This window comes from Schistocerca americana, chromosome 4 (assembly GCF_021461395.2).
Source record: "Schistocerca americana isolate TAMUIC-IGC-003095 chromosome 4, iqSchAmer2.1, whole genome shotgun sequence".
In the NCBI taxonomy this organism is placed as follows: Eukaryota; Metazoa; Arthropoda; class Insecta; order Orthoptera; family Acrididae; genus Schistocerca; species Schistocerca americana.
In genome coordinates, this window is record NC_060122.1 from 737,279,300 (window position 1) to 737,294,368 (window position 15,069).

Genomic DNA, 15,069 nt, shown 5'->3' on the forward strand with positions numbered 1-15,069 from the left:
GAAGGTGTTAGTTGTGTGGGAGGGCATGGCATCAGAGGCAGCTGCCATAAGGTGTGGCCTTCGTCAGCTGTCATAGAAGTTCACAGTGGTTTGGGTGGTGCAGAGTGCATTTGAGCACTGTCTGTTAATGGTGTTACAATGACTGATTGCTGAGAACAGACAATCTGCCAGCAGGAGCCATTGCTCAAGTGGTTCAGTAGTGTGTGTTATCAGGAACAGCTGCAGGTCCATCAACATGTTGATGAGCCGTAGAGTCCATAGAGCTGTGTCAGATAGTAGGACAGTATCAGCACTCATTCATAGCTAGTGGTAGTGCTGTGAAGATCTGTCAACCTGTGGATGTTGTTCATAGAGTGCCTCACAGTGTTGTTATTCAGGGGTCATCTGTGGTGGTGTCAGGATGATATCACTGATTAGCTCTACCTACTTGCACAAATCACCGAGGATGTTCACATTTTTCGTGGTGCGATTAAAGATTCTGGATGACTCAAAAACACTTTTCAGCGATGGCAGACCACAGTGTTGGGCAGTCTTTGTCAAATGGTGGCAGTTTTGAGTAGTTAACATTCTTTGAAGGTGACGCTTATGGGGCTCATATATGGGAGTTCTGTGAGGGTGAGGATGCCCATAACATGTCCCCTGTTGTGGCATTATGATATGCGCAGTTCAAGGTCATGGCACACAGGCGGCATGGGAGGTGCAAGCCTTGTAGGAAAGTTATTCAGAGAGATTTGAGCTTGTATAGCATTGACTGTCAGATAACTGACTTTTGTGCACTGATTAGCATCCATTGCATGGGATTGTACAGTTGCTGGTCTTTGAAATCGATGCGCAACTGTTTACAGTGAAGCAGAATGCAGATGCTCATATCAAGAATGCACTGCTGTAGGCGGGTGGCATGGAACCAGTGCTTGCTGTGGTGTAGTTGATATACATAGCTCTGGCACCTGCTACTAGTGCCACAAAGCTGCTCCTTGCTATTGGAGCATTGCTGACCACACCAGGGAGACTTAAGTACTAAGACAGTTTCACAAAAGTTCTCAGTGTCGCCATTGGTGGCCTGTGCTGAAATTGACTGATACACAGATATGAGAGCAGTCCTATGCCAGGTTAATTAAATTAATATGCAAGTCCTTGCATATGTTTGTGAACTTTGTCTTTGAACAGTGCTACAAAAATATGTTTTTATCGAACAATGCTTTGTGTTGTATTAACAGTGATAGTCTATTTCATCACAAGTGTTAGACTTGTTATATCTAGGTATATAAGTGTACCTGTGCTCTGACCCACAGTCACAGCAAAGATGTTGTATAACAAAAGATAAGTGTTCATTTTGACTGTGTGTCTCTCTCTGTCATTTATCATCCATTTAGAACCCAGTTCATTTGTGACTACCCATCACAACAGTGCCGATGAGGATTACTATCAATTGTTTTTCTGTTTTGTGTGCCAGTATATACAGATATACAGCGTGTATCATGTATCTCCCTGCTCAGGTGCTGGACTTGTCATTGACGCAGATTGTTCAGTTGCAGAGCCAACATTTTGATCAGCTGCTTCGAAAGCTGCAAGGAGTAATGGATCTCACTGCCACACCATAGCAACATCCAACCCCAGTGTCAGTGCAGCCAGTGCATGACATTGTCCATACACCAAAATTCAGAGCATATAATGGTAAAGAGTAAAACCAGGTGGCGTACTCTGCTCAGCTTACAGCATATTTCCATGCCTCTAACATCACAGGTAAGAATATTTTCTTTCCACAGTAGAAACGGAAGTGTACCTGGGAACTGTGAAACTTTTCTCCAATGTTCATCCAGATGAAATACTGCACAATGACTTGCATCTAAATTGTCAGAGTATTTTGATTCGCTGATCTATGTGGCAACTGATAGGTACAAGGATTCATGAGGTTGTCTCTGTACCCACGCATGTCCATCCACTTGATACAATTTGAAAAGAGACTCGTCTGACCAGGCAACATGTTTTCAGTCATCAACAGTCCAACATCGGTGTTGACGGCCCCAGGCATGGTGAAGGCTTTGTGTCATGCAGTCACCAAGGGTACACGAGTGGGCCTTCAGCTCCAAAAGCCCATATTGATGATGTTTTGTTGAATGGTTCACATGCTGACACTTGTTGATAGCCCAGCATTGAAATCTGCAGTAATTTGTGGATGGGTTGCATTTCTGTCATGTTGAACTATTCTCTTCAGTTGCCATTGGTCCCATTCTCGCAAGATCTTTTTCCTGCCACAGCAATGTTGGAGATTTGATGTTTTGATATTCATGGTGCACTTGTGAAATGGTCGTAAGGGAAAATCCCCACTTCATCATTACCTTGGAGGTTCTGTGTCCCGTCGCTCGTGTGCCGACTATAACACCACATTCAAACTCACTTAAATCTTGCGATTGTAGCAGCAGTAACCAATCTAACAAGTGCATCAGACACTTGTTGTCTTATATAGGCATTGCCAATGACAGCACCATATTCTGCCTGTTTATGTAACTCTGCACTTGAATAAGTGTGCCTACACCATTTTCTTTAGCGCTTCAGTGTAGTTTGAAACTACTTGTACTACCTTGTTCTGTTAATTAACCTATGTTTTCAAGAAACTTTTAATTATAAACATTGTTTTTGGAAAGAGGAAAAATTGGTCAAGGATGTAGGCACTTAATTTTCCAGAAGAAAACTACATTTATTTTACACAAAATTTGTAATAATGATGTATACTGCTTGTTTTATCTAAAGTAACCTCCTTTGACTTTATTTAAAGATACAGTTTTGGTCTTGTGTCTTTGTGCCACACTTTTCCAGTAATTTTTTTGTCTCTCAGAGAACACACTTCACATTTTTTTGGTTTCTGTTTCTTCCCTATTTCTGTCTGAATTTTTTCCAGGAAATGGTTTCCAGTTGATAGTCTGGAGAGTCCTGATGTACTAGGTCGCAGTTCGAGACCTCTGCTTTCTGCAAGATCTGCACAGATAATTGTCATGAAGTATTATTATGTGGAATGCAAACTTTCTCCACCACTTCACAGTTCAATGTGGAAATCACTCCTACTTGACAATTGATGGTCTGGTAAGTCAACACCCAACTTGTTTTTATTACAGTCCATCACACAGACTGGCTTTGACTTCTCCTTGCCTCTCTTATCAGTGAAGGTTACCATCTCAGCAGTGTGCCTCTAATTATCATGGGCATGCTTTTTTGTCCTTCCAGCACAATGTTAAGATATTTCCTTTGTGCTTAAAAAGTAGTTCACCTTATTGAAATGTTGGATCCTTCACACCACAAAGTAATCCCTGTCTAGATTTTCTTGTACCTCCCACAAGAGCAGTTTTTGCATCTTCCAGTTCTGAAGCAAGGTCAGGACTGGTGTAGAATGTGCCTGTAAACAAACATTTCGATTACAGATTTCCAAGCAATGCCTTCACAAATGTCACTGTGTCAGACCTTTCATCTGTGTAAGCAGAAAAATTCCAAACATGATTTGTGTCTGACTCTGACAACATGTACACTTTTATCCCATATTTATTTGGCTTCTGTGGCATGTATTGCTTGAAATACACATGGCCATGAAATGTGCATGTGCCTTCATCTATTGTAATATTTTGAATGGTATATGTACGCTGGAAATCAGCAGACACCATATCCTGGAGGGGTCTCATCTTGTGTAGTGGATCATAGCCAGCTTCTACTTTTATCCTAGCTACTGAATTGTCATTGATATGAAAGTTTCTCAAAAAGGAAAGAAACCTGGTATGGCTCAAGCTGTTTGGACAGAAATTACACAACACAGCAGGATTCTTGGGCCAGTGCTCTCATATATGGGGTCTCACACCTACACGCATATGGAATATAATTGCCAAAAACTTTCTTATTTCTATGAGAGTAACTCCTTTCCACTTTGATAGTGAACATGTAAGTGAAAGGGAATTTGTGCTTCATAATTTCATTATACTTTGTTGTGCATGCAGGTTAGTTTGCTGCTTTACTTGATTAACTGTACTGTCCACATGTAAACATGAAAAGAAGTCTAGAGTTGCACTGTTTTGGACTAAACTGATACTGCACTTTCCAGACTGCCCTGAGAATAGCTAGATGTCTAATATATAATCAGTAGTCATCCAGCCTTCCTCAGAATCGGTACAGCGAGAAGTTATCAGCTTCATACTCGACTTTGGTCTTTCGCATTCTACAGGCATAGTAAGAACAGGAATAATGGCAGTACATGTTTCTGAAGAACTTGGAAGCATGGTCTTCTCATCTGAATCTACCACTATAGCAGCATTTGCAAATAACATCACTTCCTACAGTAATTACATACTGAAAGCTCCTTCAATTGATATCTGAATAAAAATATTGCTTATTTTGTTATCTGCATTCCTTACCTGAACACTCACAAATTTCTTCTTGAATAAAGTCTATGTCATCATCAGAATCATGCAGATCATCATCCTCTGAAAAATCAGTATCACTTTCTTCAGAATCACATGATAACTCATGAGCAATTCATCGTCTGTCAAACCACAATTTTCCATGTCGACGCAACTGAGCACACATGGCAGAAAATTGCTGCTCGTGAAGTCCCAGAAAAGCATCTTACCTTCTCGTCCCATACGGTAAGTCTTCCCTGATCTGCAATTCTGGGTGGCTTTCCCAAAATCTATCCCTTTATCTAGACCTCTCCAGTCCTTTTCTTTCATCCCTCTTCCTTCCCCTTCAGCCCTTCTGCCTGGAGAAGGAGCCACTGGTTCTGAAAGCTTTCTAATTACAACCATTTTTATGTGAGTGTTCTGCTGCTGCTAGGTGTGTAGATTTTTTATCTATACAATTGAATAATCTATTCATAAAGGTTATGACAACAGGGTTTAGGATCCTTGCCACGTACAGTGAGCATTCACCCTTCCTTCAATAAATGTCAAATCAGTCCTTTTGTGATATCCAGCACCTCCCCACACCATGATTCCAGGAGTTGGAGAGGTACGGGTCTCAGGGATCATTGCATCCTGTGACCTTTCACCAGACTGTTTACAGGCACATTGGCATCAGTGGAACTACCACAGACAGAAGTGAGACTCATCGGTAAACACTATATAGTGCCATTCAGTATCTCTACTGGAGAAGTGAGACTCATCGGTAAACACTATATAGTGCCATTCAATATCTCTACTGAGAATGCCATTTAAACATTCATTCACCAAATTTTACAAGGATCAAATAATAAAATAGCTCTATTTGGTATTATCTGTAATGTGTCTAAGGCATTTGACTGTGTGAATCACAGTGTTCTCCTAGATGATTGGAAGTTTTATGGGATTGATGGTACAGCCAACAAATGGATGATGTCATATCTAACCAAAAGAATGTAGGAAGTTGTACTTAGTGATTCAATCAAGGACATTATTCTGACTGGGGAGAAATCACCTATGGTAGTCCCCAAGGCTCAATCTTAGGTCCTCTATTGGTCCCCATATGTATAAACCATCTTCCATCTAATAGACAACAAGCAGAATTAGTTCTCTTAGCAGATAACACTAATATTAGAATAAATCCGAGCATACATACAGAAACAGAAGAGATGGTAAACAATGTCATTGAAAGCATGATTGACTGGTTTTCTGAAAAAAAAAAAAAAAACCACAACTGATTCAGTTATGCACATCTATGGTTACTACATTGGTGATAAGTGCAATAGATATGAGAAAATAATAATTAGGGTGGAGCCTTCAAATTTTTAGGTGTCCACACTGAGCCGTGTCGGCTCATATCGATTTCTCTTCCGGGCAACTCGCTCTGCTTGGTTTCCTCTCTGGTCATCCAGTGGTGCTGCCACCATGCCACAGCCAGTGGGCTGAAATTTGAGGCATGCAAGCCTCATTTCGACACTGGTGGGAGGAAGTTGGGGCTCTGAGCTGGAGTGGTTGGGACGATGGCTGGCCGATCATGCAGCTAGTGACCAAAGTCTCCATTCCACGAGAAGCTGATGGCTATTGGTTTTCCATTGAAAATGCATTGCCACCCCTGCCCATTGTGTTGCCACCTGTTGAAGTGACTTCTTGGTAACAAGCTGTCAGTTGACAATTCACTTGAAAACTTTTCCCTGTCCTGTTATTTCATTGGGAATGACCCACAGTGACTGGATTTAGTATTGTTTGAGGTGCTTGTAATTTGGTGGTTCTGTCAAGGGGGCAACTATTAGGAGTCCTACTAGCAAGGACGGGGAAATTATTGCACCGAGTTGTTAAACTATTTTTTGTGTGGTGTTTTAGAATTACATTGGCCACCCAATCGGGTGCCTCTTAGCCCTAGCCACACAGGAAGATGGCTGTCATGCACAGAGAACACAGTGGACTGTTGATGAATGGCCTGTATTATTGGCAAGGCACAGTATTTGTATCTAATGAAATTTTTGAATGAGCAGCCAATCTTAATGCTGTCCAAGTACTGGATTTGTGGAAACAACTTTTTGTCATTACCTTGGATTAATTTTGTGTTAAAATATTACACTCTTGTTTAAATGTGTGTGTGTGTGTTTTCAGAGTTCTGGGGACAAATAATTGTTTAGTTACAGTTATCTTTGATTATTTCTTGGGCTTAAGTGTCATAATCTTATTTAAGAGTTATCTCTTTTTTTTAGAGGGAACAAATGCGCATAAGGTTCAAGTGGTGAATTATTCTTGTATTTTCAAGGATACTGTCTAGGTTGATCTAACACTAAAATCGAGTTGTCAGTTTTACAGGCTGGGCTAGTTCACTGTAGTGCATACTGACCCAGCTCCAAGGTATATGACTGGTCAACAAACTGGTCTGTTGTGCCTCACCAGCCAGCAGACTTGATGACATGAGAAGCAGTGGGTGTGACTCTGGGCAGAGGTCAGTACTAGGACCTCATGGGGACTGCTATTCTGTGCCGAGTTGCGGTTGTGGGTCATTGGTCACTTAAATTAAGTTCTTATGCTTATTGTGACACTCTGTCCTGGGGATCTTCTTAATTTTCTGTTCCTTGTTAAATCTGCCCTTGCCTGCCTTCCCCCCCCCCCCCCCCCCCCCCCCCCCCCCCCCTCCCCGCAGAATCAAGCCTCAAAATTGTGTAAATAGGACGGTCACAAGCCATCAGAGAGTTACTAAATTTCACCAATTAAACACTACCGGATGTTTAGTTCACCATGTCAATTTACCAAACGTTTAAGCCCCTGCAGACCTGCTTGCTGTCACTGTTTTTACATTTGTTGTATTCATGGTAGCCGCCATTTTAGCCTAGTTGTTTTGAAGTGGGGCATTTACACTCTTAAATTGTTTTGGAAGAATTGTAAAATATCTTTATCTATTTCTGTTAAAGTAATTTTTTTTAAGGGAATATTTCTAAGGTTCTGGGGCTCTGTATTGATCTTGACCTTGTTGTAATACTTAAAAAATTCAAGGCAATGTCTAAGCCTTTTCACATTTGGTGAGTATTGATTTTGATCTTGTTCTAAATTTTTTTAAGGGAGAATTTTAAAATAAATTCTGATAATTCTGGAGCTCTGTGATTATTGTCGTTGATCTTGTTGTAATATTTTTAAAGGGATAAATTTAAAAGCAATTTTTTTGGCCCTTCTGGCGCTCTATAATTATTGGTTGTTGTTAACAGGCTTTTTGCTTTACTTCGTTGTAAAGGAAAATTTTAAATATTTTCATGAAATAATTCTAGATGTTGCCAGCCTTAAGTGGTGCTAAACTTTGGGCTTGGCCCTTCCATGAATGCCTGCTACCGCCATCAATGAAAGACTATTTCACACACTGATGAGAATGTAAACTGGAAAAAGTATGTTCTGGAAATCCTAAAACAACTTAACATGTTAGTTCAGCTACAGTTTGCATTTAAAATGATTGCAAATCCTGGGGAGACACATACCTGCAAGTTGACACATTTTGCATATTTTCATTCAAAAATATATGGAATAATGTTCTGGGAAAACTCATCTTTAGGAAAGTAAGTCTTCATTGCTCAAAAATGTGCTGTAAGAATAATATGTGGTGCTCACCTATGACCATCTTGTAGACATCTGTTTGAGGAGTTGGACATTCTGCTATAGCTTCAAAGTATATTTATTCCCTCATGAAGTTTATTGTAAATAATCCACTGCAGTTCACAAGGAATAATGATGTACATAATTGTAATACCAGAAGGGAAAATGGCATCCATTATTCCACATTAAGGTTGTCTTTAGCAAAGAAAGGTGGTATAAAAGGTCTGACACACAGCAAAGTAAAATTTGAAAACAAACTGAAAAAGTTTCTCCTTAATAGCTGCTTCTATTCCTTGGAAGAGTTTCTGTTATTGTAATGTGTGGAAGGTGGTGGAGGAAGGAATTACTAACTCATATCTGTATGTATAAAATAGTCTTATCAATATTTAACATGTAGCCATATTTACAAATTAATTTATAAAGTGAATGTAAAATGACTTGATTTACTTACTTACTTGCTAGAATGTGCCTCTACACAGTGCACATCTCTGTATTTTGGGGTACAGTGTCAGTGGTGAATGATGCATGTTGTTTGTTGTTGTTGTGGTCTTCAGTCCTGAGACTGGTTTGATGCAGCTCTCCATGCTACTCTACCCTGTGCAAGCTTCTTCATCCCCCAGTACCTACTGCAGCCTATGTCCTTCTGAATCTACTTAGTGTATTCATCTCTTGGCCTCCCTCTATGATTTTTACCCTCCACGCTGCCCTCCAGTACTAAATTGGTGATCCCTTGATGCCTCAGAACATGTCCTACCAACTGATCCCTTCTTCTAGTCAAGTTGTGCCACAAACTCCTCTTCTCCCCAATTCTTTTCAATACCTCCTCATTAGTTATGTGATCTACCCATCTAATCTTCAGCATTCTACTGTAGCACCATATTTCAAAAGCTTCTATTGTTTTCTTGTCCAAACTATTTATCATCCATGTTTCACTTCCATACATGGCTACACTCCATACAAATACTTTCAGAAATGACTTCCTGACACTTAAATCTATATTCGATGTTAACAAATTTCTCTTCTTCAGAAACGCTTTCCTTGCCATTGGCAGTCTACATTTTATATCCACTCTACTTCACCCATCATCAGTTATTTTGCTCCCCAAATAGCAAAACTCCTTTACTTTAAGTGTCTCATTTCCTAATCTAATTCCCTCAGCATCACCTGACTTAATTCGACTACATTCCATTATCCTTGTTTTGCTTTTGTCGATGTTCATCTTATATCCTCCTTTCAAGACACTGTCCATTCCGTTGAACTGCTCTTCCAAGTCCTTTGCTGTCTCTGACAGAATTACAATGTCATTGGCAAACCTCAAAGTTTTTATTTCTTCTCCATGGATTTTAATTCCTACTCCAAACTTTTCTTTTGTTTCCTTTACTGCTTGCTCAATATACAGATTGAATAGCATTGGGGAGAGGCTACAACCCTGTCTCACTCCCTTGCCAACCACTGCTTCCCTTACCTCCTCTTCCATTTCCATAATATTGTCCTCAAGAACATCGCCCCTGTATAGACCCTCTATATACTCCTTCCAACTTTCTGATTTCCCTTCTTTGCTTAGAACTGGGTTTCCATCTGAGTTCTTAATATTCATGCAAGTGGTTCTCTTTTTCTCCAAAGGTCTCTTTAATTTTCCTGTAGGCAGTATCTATCTTACCCCTTGTGAGATAAGCCTCTACATCCTTACATTTGTCCTCTAGCCATCCCTGCTTAGCCATTTTGCACTTCCTGTCGATCTTATTTTTGAGACGTTTGTATTCCTTTTTGCCTTCTTCACTTACTGTATTTTTGTATTTTCTCCTTTCATCAGTTAAATTCAGTATCTCTTCTGTTACCCAAGGATTTCTACTAGCCCTCATCTTTTTACCTACTTGATCCTCTGCTGCCTTCACTATTTCATTCCTCAAAGCTACCCATTCTTCCTCTACTGTATTTCATTCCCACATTCCTGTCAATTGTTCCCTTATTCTCTCCCTGAAACTCTGTACAACCTCTGGTTCTTTCAGTTTATCCAGGTCCCATCTCCGTAAATTCCCACCTTTTTGCAGTTTCTTCAGTTTTAATCTACAGTTCATAACCAATAGATTGTGGTCAGAGTCCACATCTGCCCCTGGAAATGTCTTACAATTTAAAACCTGGTTCCTAAATCTCTGTCTTACCATTATATAATCTATCTGAAATCTTCTAGTATCTCCAGGGTTCTTCCATGATACAACCTTCTTTCATGATTCTTGAACCAAGTGTTAGCTATGATTAAGTTATGCTCTGTGCAAAATTCTACCAGTTGGCTTCCTCTTTCATTTCTTAGCCCCAATCCATATTCACCTACTACGTTTCCTTCTCTTCCTTTTCCTACTGTCAAATTACAGTCACCCATGACTCTTAAATTTTCATCTTCCTTCAATACCTGAATAATTTCTTTCATCTCATCATACATTTCATCAATTTCTTCATCTGCAGAGCTAGTTGGCATATAAACTTGTACTACTGTAGTAGGCATGGGCTTCATGTCTATCTTGGCCACAATAATGCATTCACTATGCTGTTTGTAGTAGCTTACCCGCACTCCTGTTTTTTTATTCATTATTAAACCTACTCCTGCATTACCCCTATTTGATTTTGTATTTATAACCCTGTATTCACTTGACCAAAAGTCTTGTTCCTCCTGCCACCGAACTTCACTAACTCCCACTATATCTAACTTTAACCCATCCATTTCCCTTTTTAAATGTTCTAACCTGCCTGCTTGATTAAGGGATCTGACATTCCACACTCCGATACGTAGAACACCAGTTTTCTTTCTCCTGATAACGACGTCCTCTTGAGTAGTCCCCGCCCGGAGATCCGAATGGGGGACTATTTTACCTCCTGAATATTTTACCCAAGAGGACGCCATCATCATTTAATCATACAGTAAAGCTGCATGCCCTCAGGAAAAATTACGGCTGTAGTTTCCCCTTGCTTTCAGCTGTTCACAGTACCACAACAGCAAGGCCGTTTTGGTTAGTGTTACAGGGCCAGATCAGTCAATCATCCAGACTGTTGCCCTTGCAACTACTGAAAAGTCAGCTGCCCCTTTCAGGAGCCACACGTTTGTTTTGCCTCTCAACAGATACCCATCCATTGTGGTTGCACCTATGGTACGGCTATCTGTATTGTTGAGGGATGCAAGCCTCCCCACCAACAGCAAAGTCCATGGTTGAGGGGGGAGGGGGGGAACAATGCATAACAATGAAAATTCGAAACCCCGCTTCCAGTAATCTCTTTTCAATGGTTCATGGTGACTCTCTACCTGAAACTTCTGCCCAGATTTCAGCTACTGTCAGCTACATACTTATCAGAATATCAATTTAGGCAATTTTAAGTTATCACATTTTAAATTACGAAAAGCACAAATGTGGATCTACACCTTTAATCGTCTATACTTAATGTTCTGTTCCACCTATAGAATGGTTCTTTAAACATGTTTCTTCACCTCAATTTTCTCTTTCATGTGCTTCTGTTTCTATTATGTAGCTTTACTAGTAATGGTTTTATTCTTGCCATGGCTATGAAGTAATTCCCGACCTCCTCAGTTTCCACCATTAGAGCCCATCGTATCATACACAGCCCCTCATTGAGGAACTCCAAATACAATATCTTTTCAGTTTACCAGCTGCCCTCATGACAGCCATGGTCCATGGTCTACTTTGTGCTTGGTATGTCCCACTAGTAGCAGTGGTTCAGCTATCATCTGCTCAACATTGTCAGCTCCAATATACCACCTCCCCAACTATTTCCACCTGTAACCAGACTCGTGACTCGTTGTGTTGTCTAGCAAACCTGCATGGGATAGCAATGCCTTTCATCTTATGATGTCATATGATAAGCAGCTTGAAATGTTCATCAGCCATTAGACTAATAAAACATTGATATGTGGAAATTTATTCATCTCTGGATGACAAAAATTGAAGTTCAAAACTGCAAAGATACTATATGAATTAATCCCAATATTTTTAAAATGAAAATAGAAAATTAAATATTCAAATAATCAACTATACAGGACATTAATATGTGGACATAGTACCAAATCCCATAAAATAATGCACTTGGTACTTACAGAAAGTGATTGCATTTGTGCAATTGAAAACACAGCAGATGTGAATGATCTACAGTACATCGACCAGCATATTAACATTAGATACTTATATTCTTTGATGACTTGGACCACATAAAAGCTCACTTAGGAAGTAAAGGAATGTTGCAGGATGTTTATAGATTTATATGTTTTCTTTCAATGTGCTCCACTCATGGAAAATTGAACAAGTAGCCTTATAGGCATAACATGGATTTATGTTAAATACGCCACTATTCTTTTTTCCATACATTTAAAAGTGAATGTACTGTTGTAGACTGTCTGATACAAGGGACTTCATCAGTGTTGGTTTATTTGTATGGAGAATAAAAAATTCACAGTTTGCATATCATTTATTTAAATACAAGATGGTCACAGTTACGTGACATGGAATTAACAAAAATTCTGTCACCTTACTAGCTGCCTTCAACAACTGCACATACATTGTGTCAAGTTTCTTATACATATCACATAAATATTAAAAGTGTAAATATATAAAAGTCAGCCTATCATAGTCAAATGTAATTGACATGTTAAGCAATCTGGGAGACAGTGGAAAACAAGTTGTACATTTCTCAGTGAATAAATAATCCACATACAACCTAAGACATTTAACTTCAGTCTCTGAGAAGTCAATAGAACACTTGAAGTGATGTACAAATATATTATAAAAATAGTTGCATTTATTTTATTTCCTGAGGTAAGAAAGATATAAAATAGTAATTATTACGATGGACTTTGTCTTATTTGATTACCAGTCCATAGAGAAAAATTTTTCACATCATTTTATTTGTTTTCACAGTACGTATTGCATAACAGTGCCAGTAATTAAAAAAAACTGGTACTTATTTGGATCAAAAAATCAAGTGATGTCATGGTAACACCGAACAAAAGAAAATATGCTGTACACAAAATGATGTTGCTAATTTGTCGTTTATACTGTTATTCATAAACAAACAGAATAACTTAGGCACTATTTCTAGTAATCCTTACATAGTGTAAGGAAATAGTCCAGAAGAAGTATATACATTGATCCATATAAAAGAAATCCATACCAAATGTACCCAAACTGCAGTACAAAACTTTGATGTTGAAAACATTTCTATGATGTGGCTCAGAGAAACAGAAATATTTGAAGCTGATGTTGGCAGCTCTGCAATAGTACCAGAAGTAGGGTAAAGATATCAAACTGTGTAGCAGTAACAGACGTTTAGTTGCCATGGAGCAGTGCATAGCAGTATTTGCCATCTGTCCAATAGCAGTATTTGCCATCTGTCCATTTGCTGACATGTTGACAGTTTTACATCTGTGCTATGAGAGTTTTGTGTCACTATTAGATCCTTGTGCTAAGTTCCATCATTACATGCAATTGCTATAAGCATTTTTAAAAGACTGGTTCACATTTAAAGAGAAAGCCTAGTGTGGTTACATGGTCTGAATGTACCCATGCCGTGCAATCTGCCATCGAAAGTGCTTCCTATCATTCAGTATCAAAACTTGTCACGTTGTTACAGTTTCAACAATGGTGTGTTCAAAGAATACTCCATCAGCTTCAATTTTGCCTGTACAAACTTGAGATAGTGCAACAACTGAATTATAATTAATGTATCTTGCACTGGCAAATTGTTGGCTACAGTCACTGAGGATACAAACTTTTCTCAAAATCTATGGATATACATGAAGCCTATTTTCACTCATGTGGTTACAAGAGTAAGTAGAATTTCCATTATTGTACTCAAGGAAACCCTTCTGTGCTTCACCAGTGACCATCTCATGGTAACAAAGTTTCCATATGGTGCACAGTATTGTCCTGTGGGGTGAGATGCCCTTTGGTTTCTGAGGGTGAACAAACCACACTGTGATGTATAAACATTATGTGAACTGTTATAGACATTTTTGGCTCCAAAACTCCATACTTTTCCAGATCTTGACATCCAGCACACTTGGTTTCTACCTGCTGGGACCACCTCATACACTGCTAGTTTAATGCGACATTACACTTTTGGGGATTTTGTAATTCCCAAGAATGCAATCATCACTTGGCCACTCCTGTATCCAGATCTTCCAGTTTGTAATTTCTTATTATGGGGGCATCTGCAGAGTATCATGTACCACACCAGACGAAGAATCCTACAGCTTAGATCGAGTTACAGGTTGAAGAGGAAATCACCAACATCCCAGATGACTAACTGTGCCACACTATCCAAAACATACTGAATGTATATAACAACATGGTTATCATCTGATTGATGTAATTTTTTAAATTTAGTGCCTGATGCAATTTCCAGTGCTGAACAACATATTTTGAACTCAAGTAAAATTTTGTAATGTTCCTTAATTTTTTAAAAATTATTTCAAATTATTCTGTTTCTCTGTACCATATTTCATTCTTGATTTCACAGCCCTATTTTTTGATAGACATAGATAAATGAACAGTATATTTGTCTTCTGTCAGCAGATCTGAAAATCTTAAGATGACACAATATTGAAAAGTGGTTTTTGACCATGTCATACACAGAAATAAGAGTAACTGTTGTGCTAAAAGGTATTTGCTCACATACTGCATATATTCAAAGTGATGATTCCGTAACATGGGAGTCCCGGTCTGACTTGTCAGATGCATCATCTCTTTCTCGGATTCCAGTGAGATTGTTTCCACGCAATAGTGGTGAGGCGGCTGTTGGGCTGTGGGGTTCATCTGCACTACGTACAGAAAACTGCCTACTTAAGCGGCGACCAGTTCTCTCAAATATGGCATCAATTCCCTCCAACTCTTCAGGAAAGTAGCCTTCCAGTTCTGAAACACATTTCAGTGTTATTTTTAATGTCTGTAGCAAACAGACTGGAACACATTAATCAGAATGAGCAATGATTTCATTCCACATTTAATATATTTGCATTAGTCACATTAAAACCATATATTTAAGAAGAAACACA

The 15,069-nt window shown here is 39.1% G+C and overlaps 1 protein-coding gene across 3 annotated transcripts in view; it reads right to left on the reverse strand.

Moving 5' to 3' along the window:
- Positions 1 to 12,466: 12,466 nt before the first annotated feature.
- The window catches only part of LOC124612947 (Na(+)/H(+) exchanger beta-like), a 1,149,910-nt gene continuing 1,147,307 nt past the window's right edge, over positions 12,467 to 15,069 (reverse strand). For 2 of the 3 annotated variants that reach the window (XM_047141460.1, XM_047141461.1), the window contains exon 25: positions 12,467 to 14,929. In XM_047141460.1, coding sequence (XP_046997416.1) covers positions 14,703 to 14,929 — 227 coding nt within the window. In that variant the 3' untranslated portion in view covers positions 12,467 to 14,702. The remainder of the gene's footprint in view (positions 14,930 to 15,069) is intronic. The other variant, XM_047141462.1, reaches the window with a different exon arrangement.